General features: G+C 39.4%; 1 protein-coding gene across 1 annotated transcript in view; it reads right to left on the bottom strand.

Moving 5' to 3' along the window:
- Window positions 1-20,458, bottom strand: part of LOC135198099 (prolow-density lipoprotein receptor-related protein 1-like) — an 875,913-nt gene that overhangs the window by 781,848 nt on the left and 73,607 nt on the right. The window contains 1 exon segment of the mRNA XM_064225548.1: window positions 8,732-8,848. Coding sequence (XP_064081618.1) covers window positions 8,732-8,848 — 117 coding nt within the window.

Genomic DNA, 20,458 nt, shown 5'->3' on the forward strand with positions numbered 1-20,458 from the left:
CTTTGGCTCTACCCAAATGGTCGAAAAACGCAATTGTAAGCTAAAACTCTTATATTCTAGTAATATTCAATCATTTACCTTAATTTTGCAACTAATTGGAAGTCTCTAGCACAATATTTCGATTTATGGTGAATTTATGAAAAAAATAACATTTTCTTTACATCCGCGCGGTAACTCTTCCATAAAAATCATACGTGCGATAGTGGTAATGTTTGCACCATTTTAAATTAGCCGTTACATAAAGTTTTATATATGACAATGTGCGCAATTTTATGTAGAATACAACGAAAAATAATTGAAGGTTGTAGCTTTTCTCATTTTTTAAATATTTGCATATAAATCACGATAAATATAAAAAAAACCACATTCGGTCAACTTTGACTCTACCGAAATGGTCGAAAAATGCAATTGTAAGCTAAAACTCTAACAGTCTAGTAATATTCAGTCATTTATCTTCATCTTGAAAAAAATTCGAAGTCTCTAGCAAAATATTTAGATTTATGGTGAATTTAAAAAAGTCTTTCCTTCCCTCCGCACGCGGATTCTCCGCCACAAATCTCCGAAATACGTACGTCCCATTCTCGGAATATTTGCTCCGTTTCATATTAGGCATTTCATAGAGTTTTATATATGAAAATGTGTGCAATTTTATGTAGAATAAAACGAAAAATATTTGAAGGTTGTAGCTTTTCTTATTTCCGAAATAATTGCATATAAAAAATATATATATATAAAAAAAAATTCGACATTCGGTCAACTTTAACTTGTCAGATATGGTCGAAAACTGCAATTGTAAGCTAATACTCTTACAGTATAGTAATATTCAATCATATTTCTTCATTTTGAAAGAAATTGGAAGTCTCTAGGACAATATTTAGATTTATGGTGAATTTTTGAAAAAAATATTTGTTTACGTCCGCGCGTTACGAATTCATGCATTATTTTGTGATGATATTTTCTCTGTGTTGCTTTTATCGTTTTACAATGTGTTATATACCAAAATGATCGCAATTTAGTGTACATTACAACGAATAAAAAGTAACTTGTTACCTTTAACTGTTTTGCGCACAGTGCGATTTGAATACAATTATATATGAAATTTCGTTTTTGCGCTATCATATATCGCATTATTTATATATGATAATGATAATTTTTTTCATTTGTGATGGTTGCATACTAAACTTCAGCCAATGACAAAAAAAGGAGCCAAAAATGAACTCTTAATCTTGAAAACTAAGCGTGCTGTGATTTTTTGGAAAAAAATATTTTTTCCACTTCCGCGCTCACTCCGAAACCCCTCCGGCACACGGTAGACAGTTTTTTATTTACCGCTCCGGCGTAAGAGGGTTAATAGCCTCCCGTAAGATGGTGATCACCGATCGGTTGCTGTGACCAAACAATCACGACTGGCCACCCCATAGGGGGCCAGTCGGCCTACTGCCCCCTGCCCATTTTAGTAGTAGGCTAGTACAGCTTCCAGTAGGTGGTGATCTCTGATCGGTTGATAAGGCCAAGCGATCACGACCGGCCACCCCAACCCCCTTCCATCCCCCCCACCCCAACCCTCCAGCACCGGCTCCCCCTGGCGCTGCCTATTAGCTCGCGGTGCAAGTAATCCCACCGATGAACGCCTACTAGAGCATCTTCTGTCCGATGGGGGAGGGATGGGTTGGAGGGGAGTGGTTACTGGTATTAGGTGTAATCTTCTTATTATGTCTCCGGGCCTGTAGCTCCGCCGGCTAGGTGGGGTCTACCATCACACCAGCCAGCAGGCTGCACACCGGATCGTACATTGCTACTGCTCCACTGCTCAGTTGTTCTTTCTCCCTGTTGTCTCCGCCTCCCCACTCACGTGGGAACGGATTCAGGCTCATATTTGTGTTTCTAGCTACCTTAGAATCGCTTCTCCCCCCCCCCCCTCAATGCATTCAGGTTCAGCCCTAGGTCTTACCTTTTCCCCTGTTCCACTCGTATCAGCCCGTCTCCACTGGCATTACTTTAAGACAACGGGATTATGAGACTCCGGAGTAGGCCAAGCCCCTAAGAGATTACACCAGACGTAGTGTGGTCTACCATCACACTCGCCACCGGAGTTTGTCATACCAGGTTTCCGCCGCTCAGTTTTCCGTTTTCTTGATTTTGCTGTTCCCCATTTCGGTGGGGACGGTTAACGGTTCAGATATGCGACTACGTCAATTCGTAGTTTTTCAGGATTAGGTCTTTCCTTCTCCTCGGCCCTGCTCGTCTCAGACCCCATACACTGGGTATATCTTTACCTTCCTGAAGACGGACTCCAGAGCAGGCGGAAACACCCAGAGCCCCCTTTTTTCTTTTATTCATTCAGTGAGTTGAAGTCATTTACAGTGGACCCCCCGTATTCGCGTTCTCCAGATTCGCGGACTCACACATTCGCGGATTTCTCTCGGGAACGTTTCCCTGCATTATTCGTGGAAAATTTGCGCATTCGCGGTATTTTTCTATGGTAAATATCCACAAATTCCTGGTTTTTTTGATGAAATTCATCATAAAATGCACTTTTTGTGATAAAACTATTAAAAAAACCATGTATGAAAATTTTTAGTGGGTTTTTATTGAGTTTTAACTAACAAAATAGGCTGTTTTTAACATTTTTATAGTGGTTCCAAACATTCGCGGGTTCTAACTATTCACGGGGGGGTCTGATACACATCCCCCGCGAATACGGGGGGGACCACTGTAGTGAGTAAGTCATGAACCGATATCTAGGTTAAGGTGCATGCTCCCGCCGGTTAACTACGGCGCTTTTTGTATAATACTCATTTGACCTTTCAACTTACAGATGGTCCGTTGCCAGGCGGAAGGGTGCTCAGCTACCCTCATCAAGCCCTACGGGCATGTGGTCTGTAGGTCACATGCCAACTGCGCCGTCCAACTGGAGGACTACCTGGTCTGGCACCCCGACACTTGTACGATGTGCTATGATATGGTGACCATCATCTCTGGCGAGACGGTAAGTAACTTCCTCACCTCGTCATTCACGTGAAATTTCTGTATTATGGCAACTTTATGAAATTTCTTGGATATATTATTCCCGGATGGGATACTAATTTGATTCCCTTTTTTACAGGCTAGCTTGGCCCTCCGGCAGGAAACCAAAGCATCCCTCAAGTGCTGGGTCGGAGGTTTTTGCAGGAACGCCACGGCCGGACAGCCCTATGTGTTGTCCGAGAACCTGTACTCCCTTTTGTATCCGGGAGCCATGGCCACAACGGCTGTTCCTGCAGTGATAGCGAACCCTATCATTGAGAACATCCGGCTGGAGACGTTGCTGCTCCCGGAGGACCAAGATTGCGACCTGGTGGCAGAAGAGGTGGCGGCCATCAGCTTCCACCACGAACCGATGGCCACCGGGGAGGAAGTAGGTAGGGAGGTGAGTGAGGCAGGTAGTCTCCCCTTTAGCCCCACTCCTTCTTCTTCCTCTTCCTTCCAGGGCTTCACTAAGTCCGCCCCCTCTTGGGATAGATCGGCTTCGGTCATTCCCAAAGTCAAGGTTATAAAAACAAGATCCCTTCCAAAGGAATCCAAACCTGCTCCGGCGGGTGTGGCTAAGTCATACTCGGCCCCCAAGCCGTTGACCTCTACTGCTAAGCCGCCCTCTTCCAAGGCTTCTCCCCCTCCCAAGGGGTCGAGAGCCAAGACCTCCAGAACCAAGCCGACGGAGTCCGACTTTGACCAAGAGGCATTTGCTAATCTTCTAATGATGAAGGTGAGCAAAGTAGTAGACAATAAGCTTGAGTCGGTGTCCACTCGACTTGCTTCGGGCCTAGAGACCTCGGGACAAACAATACTGTCCCTGACCGAGAGGACCAGAGCCCAGGAGGAATTGGTGACCGGAATCCTCCAGTCCGGGACCACGGCACAGACCGTGACAGTTCCAGCCGCGTCAAAGCTTCCGCCATTTGATAACAACAACCCATGGCAGTTAGCGTTGCATGCCCCGTATTCAGATGGGAAACTGACGATCGAAGGTTGCAGAATCCGACCGGTAGAAGACTTCGAGTTCTTCCTGGAAGGCCTCCAGTTTCCGTTTCCGGGATATGCTAGACTAGCAGAAGACGCGCTAGTTAGGGTAGACAAGGTCCCGAAAGAGACCGTGATCTACCCTAGGGACCAGGCCCAAGCTGTATGGGTCTGCACCCTTATAGAGTGGGATTGCGTTAACACCAAGCTAACGCCCCATAAAGGTAGCTTCACTATGTTTGTGACCCCGCGAGGAGTTCCGTCACCTTGCACATCTAAAGTTGCAGAACTGACCTACAAGCCCTTACCTATTTTAAAAGAGACTGAGGCTACCTCCTTACTCTTGCCCGCAGATGTGGAGTTTTGGACTGACGCTCCGGCTACGTTCACGGTGGGTAAACTCGACCCAGAGTGCGCCTCCACCCTTGTTCGCAGAGAAGCTACCTAGGATTCCAGACCACTTGGTCAAAGCGGAATTCGAGGCAAGATGTAGATTGGGCAGGTCGATCAACTTAGTCACCTCGGCGGAGGTAGTAGTCCATTGCATAAACAGAGGAGGCTCCAGGTCGAGCAAAGTAAACCACGTAATGATTGCGATTTTCTCGTTAGCAATGAAAAATCGTTGGCACCTGTCAGCCACTCACCTGGCAGGAGTAAGGAATGTCATCGCAGACTCACTATCCAGGACGACTCCGCTGGAGTTGGAGTGGTCCCTGTACATGAAGACATTCCACTGGATTTGCAACCAAATCCCGGCCTTCAAGTAGACCTGTTTGCCACAGAGTCCAATCACAAACTCTCGTGTTACGTAGCTCCCAACCTGGACCCTCTAGCTCACGCCACAGATGCAATGTTCATAGACTGGAACAGTTGGCAGATGATTTATCTGTTCCCACCAGTAAATCTTCTGATGAAAGTCCTGCACAAGTTAAGATCTTTCACGGGACAGGTAGCATTGGTTGCACCCAACTGGCCGAAGAGCAACTGGTTTCCTCTTCTGCTAGAATTGAATCTCCGTCCCAGACGGATCCCCTGTCCAGAACTGACTCAAGTAGTACAAACTTGGACTGTGCCAGCTTCCTCAAGAATTCTGAATGCCCTAACTTTATGGACTTCATGAAGTTTGCGGCCCAAAAGGATCCTAGTATCGATCCACTAAACATCCTGTTTGTAGAATCTGATAAAAGAGAGTCAACGCTCAGACAGTATGATTCAGCAGTGAAGAAATTGGCCATCTTTCTAAATGAAAGTGATGCCCAACAGATGACTACGAATCTGGCGATTTCATTCTTTAGAACTCTACTCGAGAAAGGCCTAGCTGCTAGTACCAATACTACAATCAAATCTGCCTTAAGGAAGATTTTTCAGCTTGGTTTTAGTATTGATTTGTCGGATTTGTACTTCTCTTCAATCCCGCGAGCATGTGCCCGCCTGAGACCAGAAGACCGCCCTCATACAGTCTCCTGGTTCTTAAATGATGTACTTAAATTGGCCTCAGACACTGATAATGCTCATCAACAACCCTTCTCAGGAAAACTTTTTTTTTAATGAGCTTGGCGTCAGGCGCCAGAATATCTGAACTCTCGGCTCTCTCTGGAGACCCTAACCACGTTGAATTCCTCCCGTTGGGTGAAGTGCTACTATCCCCAGATCGGAAATTCTTGGCCAAGAATGAAGACCCACAAAACAGGCGGGCCCCATGGAAAATTGTTCCTCTTACACAAGACACATCATTGTGTCCTGTCGTCACCCTCAAATCCTATCTGGCCAAGACGTCCAATAAGTCTTCAGTCCCCTTTTTATTAGAGAGATTTCTCTGAAAGGTATTAGACAACAAATCCTCTATTTTATTAAGCAAGCCAACCCAAATTCAGTTCCGCACGTTCATGATATCCAGGCAGTGGCTACCTCGATTAACTATTTTCACAATATGAACTTCGAGGATCTGAAGAAATATACGGGTTGGAAATCTCCGGCAGTATTTAAACGCCACTATCTCAAGAACTTAGAGGCCCTTAAATTCTCAGCAGTGGCCGCAGGGAGCATAGTCTCCCCTGAATGACCGAGTCCTAAAACTCTATTCTATTCCTCGTTCTGCTTAGCCCTTTATTCCTGATTCCTCACTCCTTCCTGCCTGCTTCGCTCGTATCCCCTACCAATCTTCCTTCCCGGTGCCGGACTGGTTTGCTTGCCATTCTGTCGCCGGACTTGTATATAGCATTGGGACCCACCTTTTGTATTCCTTACCTGTTTTGTACATACGTCTAGGTACATATCACATTGATTCAGATACCATTCAATTGTATTTTTACTTTATTACTAGTGATTAAATCCTAATTTAAGTCTTAATTTTAAGAATTCACTAAGTGTCCATTTCTTTTACTGCTCATTAAAATTATTCTTTAGTGAACTTTAAGTTTCCTTATTCCTTTATGCATTTTTGTCTGGTATCTTTCAAGCTTGTATGGCAATTCTCTGATACTAATTCACCGGCAGACGCAGGTCAAACCCAGAAAAGGGATTTTGACGAAGGAAAACTCTATTTCTGGGGGAAGACCTGTGTCGCCCGGTGAACCCGACCCTCTTTCTTCTCCTGATCCCCACCCTGTAGCCAGTCCAAGCTTGGGTGTCTATTCCAGGAATGAAGATGCCGGGCGTGGGTAGTAGTAGTAGCGAGCGGAAGGTGGAGGGGTAGTCTTTGTAGCGGCTCTCGCCGTGGGAGGGACTTTGAAAGGAATCTTCTAATTGGCAGAAGTCCTGTGGTAGTGGCTTCCACTCGCCCTAGTGCTTATACCGACGCCCTTGGGTGATTGAGCTGAAGGTAGTAACTTCAGCATTCCATTTTAGCTTTTTCTCTGGTATATTTAGAATCTATTTATACTTAGAAATGCGAGTTACAGGAACATTTCACCGGGCGACACAGGTCTTCCCCCAGAAATAGATTTTTCCTTCGTCAAAATCCCTTTATTGTCTATCAAGGATTAGAATAGGAGCCTTGGTTAACAGGAGCCTTAATAAACTAATTATCATATAAACAGAAAGATACAAATGAATGCCAAAAGTTAGGTCCCAATTAGTTATTATATGCAGATGATCTGATAACATAAGAATCAGGATGGCAGAATGGAATGGTAAAGAGATTAAAAATCCATGCAGGAAAAACCAAGATAAGAGTAACAAGAAAGGAAGCAAAGGAGATAGTGTAGCCTGGAAAGTGCCATGTTGATGTTGTGGGTGTGGTTTACAGAATATATAATTCAATACAGTAGTGCCTCAGGTTACGAAATCAATCCGTTCCGAAGTGGCCTTCGTAACCTGATTTTTTCGTATCCAGAACTGTTTTACATGTAAATTGCCTAATTCGTTCCAAGCCCTACAAAAACACCACAGTAAATTTTATAATAAAGCTAAATTGGTGGCGAGTCTACTGAGTTGGTGGCGCGTGAGTTTTAAAATTGTTCTGCCTGGGCGAATCTCGGACTTTACAGTACACCCTTTCGCATCCTGAATTATTTTCGTACACAGAAGCAAAAAAAATCTTTGTCTTTGCCTTCGTAGCCTGCATTTTTCATACGTAGGGACTTTCACATGTAGGGGTATGACTGTACTGTATTATGAACTGAAAGTAAGAAACAGGGCCACAAGAGATTTTTTTTAGGATGCAAAGAATAAACAGAGTAAAAGATTTTACATCCCTGGAAAGTCTTAGAGGAACTAATAATGAGATGAAGAGGATTATGTCATGGTGATAGGACAAATTTAAAGCAAAGGAAGAATATCAATTATCACAGTGATAAACTAGACTGTTAGGTCCTTTATGCCATCATGGAAAGTACCAGTAGCCTGAACAAATTGAAATGATTCAACTGGATCAAAACTTTACAATGAAAGTGTAAGACCAGTTATTTATACAAGGGAAACATGAATGATTAAGACCAGTTATTCATACAAGGGATACATGAATGATCACAGAGAAAATAAAAGAAAACTCAAAAAGCTTTTACTGCAAAACCCTCACATTCATGGTTAAAGCAAGCATAGGAAAACTGCAAAGTATATGAGGAGGTAGCAAAGTGGTGTTAGGTCCCAATAGATTGAGATGGTATTGGAATGTAATGAAAAGGGAAAGAAATTAACAGTGTAAATGATAGCTACGGCAGCCGCAGTACTAACTGAATGCCAACTAATGGGAATTCCTAGATGAATATAAAGTCAAGACAGATGGGGACCTAGAAAAGATAAGAATCAATTCAGGAAATACACAAAATAATACAAAATGAAATGGAGAGAGTTCACCAGAGGTCTTAAGCAAGAGAAGGAAAACCTTGGTTGAAATAGTAAAGGACTGATAATGAAGAATCCTTTACTTCGTCAATTTTACAGGTATATGTACTGTGTATTGGAAATCAAGGAAATCATAAAGAATATTTCCTAGAAAATGAGGAGAAAGAAAAGAGGACAGGAAAGAGATGGAAGGGGCAGTTTACTTTTCTCTTTTTCTGTAGTAGGAAGGGGCAGTTTACTGTAGTGAAGTATGGAGGTACACAAAGAGCCTTATTATAGATTACAAATACCTTTCTGTAGATGATATTGTCATCAAGAAAATGTAAGTTGGGGTGGGAGAAGGATAGAAACATACAAAAAACTAACTTAATATAAGTCCACCTTATGAATAAACTAGAAGCTGATAAAATTCTAAAAACAAAGCAGAACAAAAAATAATTATACTAACGACAGTCAACTGGCTCATCTGATGCATCACTACAGTCAGGAGAGTAATCGCACTTCCAGCTCATGGGAATGCACTTGAGACCATCTTTGCATGCAAACATGCCCTGTTCACATTGACCTGAAAGAAGAAAAATTCTTACATTAGAAAAATCAGTACTATACAAAAAATATATATGGTAGTCATTGGTTTTATGGGATTTGTCTAACACTGAAGCGATTTTCGTCACCGAAATGCATTGATAATCAAGTATTGGCACTGTTATATACCTAAAAGAGGCGCCATTAACCGGTATGTGTGCCAAAATCCAGTTATCGGCGCTGATAAGCGCAATTTTCTGTTATTGGCGATTGACGCTTATCATCAAGCCTGGCCATCAGAATGGATTCCACCATCCCAACAATAACCTTGGGACTGCCGTACAGTACTGTATCAATATACATAACAAAAAACTCGTCACAACTATTCTGTAGCAACTGAGAGAGTGAAAGTTATGAGATATTGCACTTTAACCCATCTTCTTTTTTTGTGATCAGTGCATCTTGGCTTATCTTCTCTAAGTGTGATTGGGTGGCTAATTAAGATGAAATGTGGCACACAAGCAATACTGCTCTGTCTGATTTTGTAACATACCCTTTTTCTCATCCACCAACAGTCTTTGTTATTGCTTTCTTATGGACAGCAACCTACAAAACTATTGCTGTATATACAATCTTGCTAATATAAAAATGAAAACTGACAATGCAGTGGTGTCTGGCAAACACCAAAAATTCTGTTTTAATAAGCATTCCGACAGTATTGCTGAAGCAATATATGTACCTTACTGGCCTTCAACCAACTCCTCTCTGTGAACATTTCGACTGATGAAATGGAAGACACCACCATTACAGTTTTTGCAAAAGTAAGTAGCACCAACAGTTTTTGTCAGAAAAGACAAAAAGTCGCCACTCTTACATTAAAAAGTAGACAGTCAGATGATTTGCCTTTTGTGTCAAACTATGCATGATTGTCCACCCTTATACAGTTTGACTGACAGATGGGATGTTCCCGCGTAGGTTCGTATCCTACTCACTGCGCCATGGTGATGTCTTGCATTAGAAGACGAAAGATTGCAGGATGGGAGAAATGATATCCCGAGTCGTAGATTTGTTTATTCCAAGCAGCAAAAGGTAAATATGTACAGAGGCTCTGCAGGGAGTGCAGCTCGCGCCAAGAGAAGCAAGAAGATAGCCATGCGCATGTGCGGGGTTCATGATACAGGGCGACACATGCGGATGCGTTCACAATAGGTGATTTTATTAAATACATGGAAATGAATCGTACAGCAATTGCATAGTAAAATATACATTATTCCACAGACACCTGTTCACGAGTCCCCCCTATCGATATGAATAATAGAACACTGGTTTCTTTTAATTAATCATTATTAGTAGCAAAAATTTGCTAACATAATGATTATTTCAACAACTGTACAACAACAACAACTATATGTGTACATGCATATATAAATGTTGATATACATGTATACATATGTGTAAAGTTGCATATGTATATGTACAATGTATGTATGTAATTATATGTAAGATATATATTATTATACTATATATATTAATACATCCTAACCTAATTTTCACTCCAAAGAAAGATTTCAAGATCTGCCACTGATCCCTTCAATTGTTTACGATGATGGTGGTAAATAAGTAAGTAAAACAGACACAATATCTATTATTATAAGTAAATGTTTAACCGGACCACTGAGTATATGCAGTGTTCAGGTAGAGGTTGCAATAACAGTTGTTGATACCTCTCACAAAATTCAGGAAGAGGAGGGGCAATTAACTAAAAATGGCAATGGCAACAAGAAGATGAACTTGTTCAATACTATGGGTGCTTCCACACTACAGTAAAACAATGTTATAAATACTGTTTATACAGAAAAACATATTGCTAACATATAAAAAATACTGGAGGCTGAAAACAAGTCAATGACCAGAAGTGGAAAAAAATCTCTGGCCAATGTTGGACAACATTATGAAGCGGTTATGACTACTAATAAGTTGTTAGTTTCCATTCAAACTGTTTATGATACAGTATGTGCAATAAGTTACCAACACGAGTTTATGGCATGTTATGCTGCAAGTAGTCCCCACTTATCAGCGGCATCGGTTAACAGCATTTCAGTTGTATGACTCTTAGCTAACGATGACGTTAATCAGATTTTCGCCGAGAGTAAGCTGTTTATCGGTGTCGGTGAGCGGTTTATCAGCATTGGTAGGCAGTTTTTCAGCACCAGTAGACAGTTTATCAGCGTGGTAAGCAGTTAATTGTTGTCAGTAGGCGGTTTATTGGTGTTGGTGGGTGGTCTATCGGTGTCGGTAACAGTTTGTCGGGTTGGTAGGCAGTTTATCAGGTCACTAAGGTTTATCGGCGTCAGTAGGCGGTTTATCAGGCGTCGATAAGCGATTTTCTGTGCCGGGAAGCGTTTTCGGCATCGGTAGGCAGTTTATTGGCGCCAGTAAGCGATTTTCGGCGCTGGCAAGCAGTTTAAGCAGTTTATTATCGGCCGGGAGTGGAACCTCCACCATTAACCAGGGACTGCCTTCTTAAAGTTTCCTAGAGTACAGTGCAACCCTATGAGAAAAATCTCTCAAAATGACAGGTCTATAACCAGGCAGAGGGATGTATTTTCTGAAAAGATTAATACAGCAGTACAGCAGATCACTCTTTTCCCTCTACTACATTCATCACCACAACTCACCCTCTTCATGCCCATGGCCCAGATCTGTCATATTCAGCCAAGTTTTCAGCGCTTGCTGAATCATTATTGCTCTTGCCTTTTGCTGTCTCAGTGTATCTTTCATCAAGATCTTTGTGAGATGAGGCAATAACCCCTCAACCTTTTATCAACCTAGTTCAAGTAACTTTATGTTAGCTTACCCCTAATTTTTCAATAATGTGTGATATCATTTATTGGTTATTTCGAAATTTTCTCTTTTTCCAGTAAAAATCCAGTGACCTCATCCTTCTGCGTTTGGAATCTGAAAAATTTTAGGGTATGCTTCCCCTGGGCCTACCAGCTGATATAATCATAAGAAACAATATTATTCTAGCTTTGTTATCTCACAATTAATTATCAATAAAATATAAATATAATTTGGCAGACTTTGAATTAAATAGTTATATATATATATTATATATATATATATATATATATTATATATATATAATAGTAGTTTAAACTATTATATATAGTTATAATAGAGCACCGAGACAAAGCTAAGATTTCATATAAAATCAGAAAGACAGCTAAGATTTTCATATAAAATCAAAATCAGAAAGAGAGAAGGTCAGTGGGAAATACTGAGAGAGAGAGAGAGAGAGAGAGAGAGAGAGAGAGAGAGAGAGAGAGAGAGAGTTTGAGTCACCCCTATTAAGGTACTAGTTTTCAATGAATTTCCTTGTCATTCATTCTCTCATATTTTCTTTGATCATACACTGTAATATTTTACCATAAGTTCACATATGTTTATCAACTAACGATTGGTATTTGTCAGCTAAATGTTTATATTCAAATTTATTATATTTTAGCATTAAACTTTTGAGCATTTCAGCTGACTATAAAGTAGCACAACTATAAAGTACTAGCTTGCTTTATCTCAAATTCTTTGCTCTTGATTATTGTTTCTATAAAAACAGCACAATGTGTCCAGATCTTTGAAGTTTTATCGGACTCTATTCTATTATGTAGTGTTTTAAAATGAATTACCGACAACAAGCTGGCAATGCTGTATCAATAAAAAAAAAGTAAAATCGTTTACAAACTTGAGCAAATGGAACAATGAAAACAAAGATTCGGTTTATCGCATACTCCAACATGCACAAAAATACCAAAACGGCAGTTTATGTGAAATGAATGGCGTCAATATCATGAAGCAAAATGCCCTGGCTGCATGAATATATTAATTAATATCGTATTAATCTCAATAATAAATTTACTGTGAAGAAAACAAGGCATCCTAGGTTCGTTGCCCTTGTATTTTCCAATTATATATTATATTAATTATATATATATATATATATCTATATATTATATATATATATATATATATATATATATCCCATAACTTTCTTCTAACTTCTTTAGCTTATTTCAGTTCTTTGCTACATCTGTTTGAATCAAGGGAAGCACTAAATGTCCAGGACTGCAACATAAATCCACTGCCTCATACAAACAATAAAACTGTGCTTTTTCCTTTCAAAAACAAAAAAGCCTTACCGCCCCTTAACTTTTATTGGGTATTCCTCTTCAAGGCTTGGCAAATATTTCCGATACATTATGCACACAATGACATCACTGAGATAACTTCTGATTCCTGGTTTGTTATTGTCCGTCTGTTTGGAATATTCGTTAATTATGAAAATGAAATACAATCAAGTAACACGAATATTCATGAATTATTTAAATAAAAACAAATATTTTCCGGAGACTGGAGAAATTAACTTTTGCATTGATATATCTTGAGTTTTATTATTACAAGCAAGCCTGAAAGGTCATGAACTCGCAAAGTCAGCTTTCACAGAAAAGAAAGCCCACAAGTACAAAATTAAAACAGGAAGGGAATAAAAATACAGTTTTACACACACACACACAAACATAATATATAGTAAAACCATGAAATGAAAATAAAAACCAGTTAACTTTAATAAAAACCTCATTTACATTGCTATGTTACCTTACTGAATGAATGAAACTAAGCACAGCATTCACAAAGCACTCCAACATACCAGTCTTATACACTCAACAAGGACTAGAGTAGAACGCACTTCTGCCAGACAGCATAACGACCCTCATCACGAACAGATCAGGTATGTATCTTGACCTTGATCTGTTATATATAATATATATATATATATATATATATATATATATATATATATATATATATATATATGCAATGTCAATAACGGATGTCGAACTTTCGACAAGCAACGGCAAAATGCGACACCCTTATCCGAGAATGATTATCCATCAATATCAAAAGGATATCACAAGTAAGTTGCCTTAATTAAAACATCAGAAAACCCTTGCCTATAATATTAGAGATGGGGTGTGATGGATTCCATGGCAGAAAATTGCCAACTATGAGGTAAGCTTTCCCAAAAGTTATAAATGTCCCTTCGTGTATCATCAAAAACTCTTCAAACATCCTTGAGACATCCGGCTAACACACGCGCGCGCGCAGGACCAAGACGTATCTTCCTTCGCTGGCAAAGGTAATAAAAAATTCATTGAAGTTGGAACAAAATCATACGGAAAATCACTCATTTGCATATAGATAAGGTCTAACATTCAGACTGACTTGATTTGAATATAATATCAAGCATAGAGTCAGAATCTAATTGACAAAATGTAAAACTGAAATGGTGAAGCTCAAGTACATTTATTCTTTTACTTTCCTTGTCTTTGTCCCCGATTTCTCCGCCGAGAGGAGTTGGTATTGTGAAATCATCCAATACATATTTATAATCTATTTTAAACCACTGTACTATTATCTCCGCTTTTAAGAACAATTCAGTTTATTTCACTGAATAACAGACATGAAATACAAACCACAATCTGGGCAAACAACCCGAATATGAAGTTCGTTCATATTTTTCACAACTCATCAAGATACTTTCATTTTCCCAAAACATACATCGACATTTTCACATTTGCACGTCATGCAACATTATAAGCGACTAAAAAGAAACCGACAAAAGGATCCAAAGAGACTTCCTATTGCTCGGTGCACTTTGCTGCAAGCTCAAAGTGGCAGAGCATCATTTCACGTCAACAGGCACTCAAGAGTTATTGGCCTATTCACATCTAATGAATCAAAACGCAACTTAAACTCTGGCACACTCGATTGTTTTGCTTCTAATATACACTTATCTTGTTTGATCTTTGATTGTTTTGCTTCTAATATACATTTACTTTATTTGATCTTTGTTTGTTTTGTTTTTAATATACACTAATTCTATTTGATCTTTGATTGTTTTGCTTCTAATATACTCTTATTCTATTTGATCTCTGATTGTTTTGCTTCTAATATACACTTATTCTATTTGATCTTTGTTTGCTTCTAATATACACTTATTCTATTTGATTTTTTATTGTTTTACTTCTAATATACACTTATTCTACTTCATCTTTGATTGTTTGCTTCTAATATACACTTACTTTAATGGATCTTTGATTGTTTTGCTTCCAATATACACTTATTTTACTTGATCTTTCATTGTTTTGTTTCTCATATACACTTGCTCTATTTGATCTTTGATTGTTTTGCTTCTAATATACACTTACTCTAATGGATCTTTGATTATTTTGCTTTTAATATACTCTAATTCTATTTTATCTTTGATTGTTTTGCTTATAATATACACTTACTTTATTTGATCTTCGATTGTTTTCTTTCTAATATACACTAACTTCAGTGGATCTTTGATTGTTTTGCATTTAATATACAATTATTTTGCGTGACCTTCGATTGTTTTCCTTCTATTATGCACTTACTTTATTGGCCTTTTTATTGTTTTGCCTCTAATATACACTTAACCTATTTGACCACTGATTGTTTTACGTAATTCTAATATGCACTTACTTTATTTGATCTTTGATCGTTTTTCTTCTAAATACACTCATACTATTTGGTCTTTCTTTACTGCTAATATACACTTACTATGTCTGATCTTTAATTGTTTTCCTTCTAATATACACTTACTTAATGGATCTTTGATTTTTGCTTTTAATAAACAATTATTTTACTTGATCTCTGACTGTTTTGCTTTTAATATACAATTATTTTATTTGATCTTTTATTGCTTTGCTCCTAATAAGCACTTTACTTTGTTAAATCTTAGTTTGTGTAACCTTACGGAATATTCAATGCGTTCCGAGTTGTTTTTCATAAATAACTCACATTGATCCCTACATCGCAAAAACACCAATAAAATAATAAATACACTGTTTTACTTCCAATACACAAATTTTATATTAGATCATCCTCTTGTCTGTTTATTTCAACACCTTATGATTATATCCCAATTATTTCATATCTAGCTCTCGTGAATAAAAAAAAAACAAGACACTTTCACATCTTCTCTTTTATAATCTTTCCAATAAATTTTACTCGTTCCTCTTCCAATTCTAGTCGGCACATATTCCTTTTTCTTTCTCTTAACCTTAACCCTTTACCTCCTATCCTGTCTTCCCAAGGTGTAAGTGGATCTCCCATTACCTAAGGGCACACTGCTAAGGGGTAAAGTTACAATGCCACTTCAACGATGCTTTTGTTTGTGACGTTCGTAGAGAGAGAGAGAGAGAGAGAGAGAGAGAGAGAGAGAGAGAGAGAGAGAGAGAGGGGGGGGGGGAACTGACGTGTTAATTATTCAAATACCACGCAATACTGGTATGCTTAAATTCTGAGCAATATATCCTATTTAAACTAACCGAAAAACATTCTCGAAAAAAGATGGCATACTTTACGTAAGTAGGTAAGCACGGAACTTTAAAGCAGGAAAAGTGCATCTGAAGTAGAAACAACTTACGACAGTAAGTGGGCAGATCCATGACCGGATTACAAAACTATCTCACGATTAAGTTACACTATGATCGAAATTCCTCTCTCTCTCTCTCTCTCTCTCTCTCTCTCTCTCTCTCTCTCTCTCTCTGTGTGTGTGTGTGTGTGTGTGTGATGATAGATACAAACGACTGTCTGTCTGTCTCACTCTTATACTGCATAAGAATAAGATGAGGATATTGATTACGCCAAGGAAAGCGACCACAGGCAAGATCATTAATCAAGAGATAACTACAAGAGAAACAAGTAAATCATGCGCCGAGGTTTCTTCGGCGCAATTGAGATTTCTGTACAGTGTGTAATGCTGTATGAAAGCCTCAGCCACGGTCCGTCAGTGGCATGTGTTGTTGGCAGACGCACGATCACTACTAAAATTTAACCTTAAAATAAAATAAAAACTACTGATGCTAGAGGGTTGCAATTTAGTATGTTTGATGAGAGGAGGGTGAGTGGTCAACATACCAATTTGCAGCCCCCGGGCCTCTGTAGTTTTTAAGATCTGAGGGCGGACGGACAGACAAAGCCGTCGCAACAGTTTTCTTTGACAGAAACTAGAAGGGAAGATGTTTTAACAAATCCTTATTGTTGAATCTGAGAAAACTCTCCCAAGATTTACCACGACAAGCGATTAGGTAAGCTTTACAAAGGTAACGGGTACCTGAGAGTCATTAAAGAAATTATGTTAATTCTTCGTGTGTTGGGGAAGGTTATTAGAGGTCAACAATAAGACGAAAAAAAAAAAAGGCTGGCCGAGGGAAAAATAATTTCTATTAAAAGAAAGCGCTATCCTCAATGAAGGATGAAAGCCTCTAGGATACGGATCTAAATATCAATATGCAGGGAAAATGAATCATGGTTAGAAATTCTCTCTCTCTCTCTCTCTCTCTCTCTCTCTCTCTCTCTCTCTCTCTCTCTCTCTCTCTCTCTCATTTTAATTGAGAGTTTGATCTCTCTCTCTCTCCCTCTCTCTGAGATGTACCATCTTACATCCTGCTATCCAGGGCCCTCCTGGTAGACCGTAAGTAAATAGCCAACTTTAGAGTTCAAGAGAACTCCAATATGGATGATCTGTTCATCCAGGATACTCTAGGGATGGGGATTACACCATGAGTAGGAGAGAGAGAGAGAGAGAGAGAGAGGTGGGGGGGGAGAGGGAGAGAGAGAGAGAAATAACCTGATATTCGGAGATTATCTCGTCGAAGTACTCCCCTGAGTGGACTTCAATTCTGTTAATGGAAGCAATTACGCTACTTCTGACTTCCAGAATGAATGAATGCAAGGTGTCGGTCTAGTTAAAACTACGCCCTGCACCGGGGTGGCTAGAACGACCGGTGGCACTGTATGTTGGTTCAAAAGGGAGATATGGAATGGAATGTAAAATTAAGGCAAAAGACCAAGTGCTGAGACATAATGAGGTCGTTCAGAGCTGAAAAGGATACCGAGAGTAAAATGGCTTTAAAAGGCGTAACAGGAAGAAAACCTCGCAGTTGCATTATACGTAAAGGACTGACACGCTGACTTTACCGAGATTGGCATGAACATACCTACAATACACCGCTTGAGTTTCTCCTATGGGGGGCTTCAACAGGTAGGATATCCAGGAACTTGCCTCACACAGTCAAATAAGAATACGGATTGATTTGCATTAGTGTGAGGAAGGCGATTCCGAGATTAGAGGCCGTGAGAGCAAATGATTACGAACGAGCAATCTCGGCTGGGCTATGATACGGAGTGGACTGATGGAGAGAGCAACTAACACTATTTCAAGGATTGTGGCGTTTTGGCAGATTGAAACCAATGCTATAGTGGTAATACCTACGCCGGATGCTAATTAGTTTAGACATCGTAAGTTTTCCTAAGCGTGGCTTTCGAATTCGAGATTTCATCAGACTTTGATCTGTCTCTAGTATTGCAGGTTATTCTAAGGGCTCAGCTCGAGTTCGGCGGTATCGACCTTAATTGTTTTCTGTTTTCTTATTCTCAGACAATATAAGGCGTGGGCCTCTCGGGATTATGAAGGTTGTCCTGTCTGAGAGATTCTTATATATAAGACGGAATTTGTCTTAACGCTTTGTACACCATCATCGATGTAATCACCTGACAGATTTCAGTGTTCGATTTGTTTCTTAGTCATTCAACGACATCAACTGACAATATGAAACATTTGTTTTCAACCTAGTTTGCCTTGTGAAGATTGAATGTCTACGGAGTCTGAGAGAAGTTCTGGAAGGTGCTGTGCAAGGCCTTCACTTGAGCATTGTTTGCAGGGTCACAGGGTTACCTCAAAATGTTTCTAGGCGTTTATGACTATTTATGAAAACAGGATGAGAGGAGTTTTCTTCTCCTGACTGAATGTCCTATTACATGATATCTCCTGCAGGAGATTATGGGTGCCACAAAACGCTATTCAACATCCTAGTTTCTGACGCACCACTCTGCAATGGTAAACTTACTCTTTCCCTCCATATTGGCCAAAGAAAACCCGTAGGTACTAGCAATATATTTGGTGCGGGTGACCTCAGTGAACTTATCATTCACGCGAATATAATTTTTAGGATTATATTTTTGAAACTGCCCTACTGGTAGGCCAAGATAGAGATTATGTGTGTTGTAATGCGGTATTTGACTTATTGACATGACTTGCTATGGAAAAAAGCTTATATCATCTGATCTTGATAAACTTCTATATCGACAGTTGTTTCTAAGTTATAAGATCCCCCCCCCCCCTTTAGTCGGTTGACACGATTAAACGTAATTATTTAACCACCTTCTACGGAAATGCACATTCTCTTGCTGTTTCATCTAGGTAGGCGACATACATTCTTTTTTTATATACAATCCCTTGGAATGCAGATTTTCGAAACCGTTCTCTTGCTTGAAAATAAACTCTAATATTTGCAGATCTTGTAGTACTACCATGGAGAATTTTGTGTGTGTGTGTGTGTAGCAGTGGTTGTGTAGGGATAGTATATTGGTGGGTAAGAGATCAGATGGGAGTTGTTGGAGTACGGGGGTATGCTATGAATGGGAGGGGGGGGGAGGGGGTGGGCGGGATTAGGTTGTGCGTGAACGCAGAAAAATTTCGAGGGAGTTTGATGGTCTTGTGGATGGAGATGGGGGGACCTCCTGTGGAGTTCTTGTTGTTGCTGTTGATGTTCCTGTTTCTCTTCTCTTTTACGGCAGTGGAAGGAGGAGGGCGTGCTCGAACGGAGGGTGCGGAGGAGACCATGACTGTGAGTATTGAGAGTGAGAGAGCCAATGGGTTCAAGGGAGGAAGAATACTGAGCGCAACCTGAAGGGGTTTTAAAACCTTCATTCTGGTCAGAGTAAGAAACATTATAAACACACATACACATACATACATGTATATATATGATATGCTCAGTATATGGTGTATGTGATTATCATAACATTAACACGTGCTTTCTTTATCACACACAACCATAGGTGAACAAATAAGAGACCGGTTTCGACTCAGAAACGAAGTAAAACAGTCAGGACCTACACCTAGTCTTTTATTTTCTCAATTCTGGTGATGTGATATATATATATATATATATGTATATTATATATATAATATATATATAATATAATATATATATATATATATAGATATATTTGGATTAATATATATATATTATTATATATATTATATATATATATAATATATATATATAGAGTGAGAGAGAAGAGAGGAGGAGAAAGAGAGAGAGAGAGAGAGAGAGAGAGAGAGAGATAGAGAGAGAGAATGCATTAGGGTAACCTCTACGTACATGTGAAGCGTGGACAGAAAATTATTCCCATCAGACCATAAATCAAAAGATAATGACCTGTCCAGGTAGGATCAATGCTTCATACTAAGGCGAATTGCTTGGACTTCGACTAATCACTGCCATAGCATCAAACAACATTAACTTGAAATGTGACTCTCTGATCTTAAAATCCAGCTCATTAACGTAAGTCACATCGACACTCAGGTTTTCTCTATGGTGACATCGACCTTGTGCGAAGTAAATAATTCTAAGTAAAGTTCAAGACAGATATTCCAGCCGTAGCCAACAATGCGTCAAATAGAAGCCTAAAATCTTCTGCGTCACATATTTATAAC

This window comes from Macrobrachium nipponense, chromosome 21 (genome assembly GCF_015104395.2).
Source record: "Macrobrachium nipponense isolate FS-2020 chromosome 21, ASM1510439v2, whole genome shotgun sequence".
Taxonomy (NCBI): Eukaryota; Metazoa; Arthropoda; class Malacostraca; order Decapoda; family Palaemonidae; genus Macrobrachium; species Macrobrachium nipponense.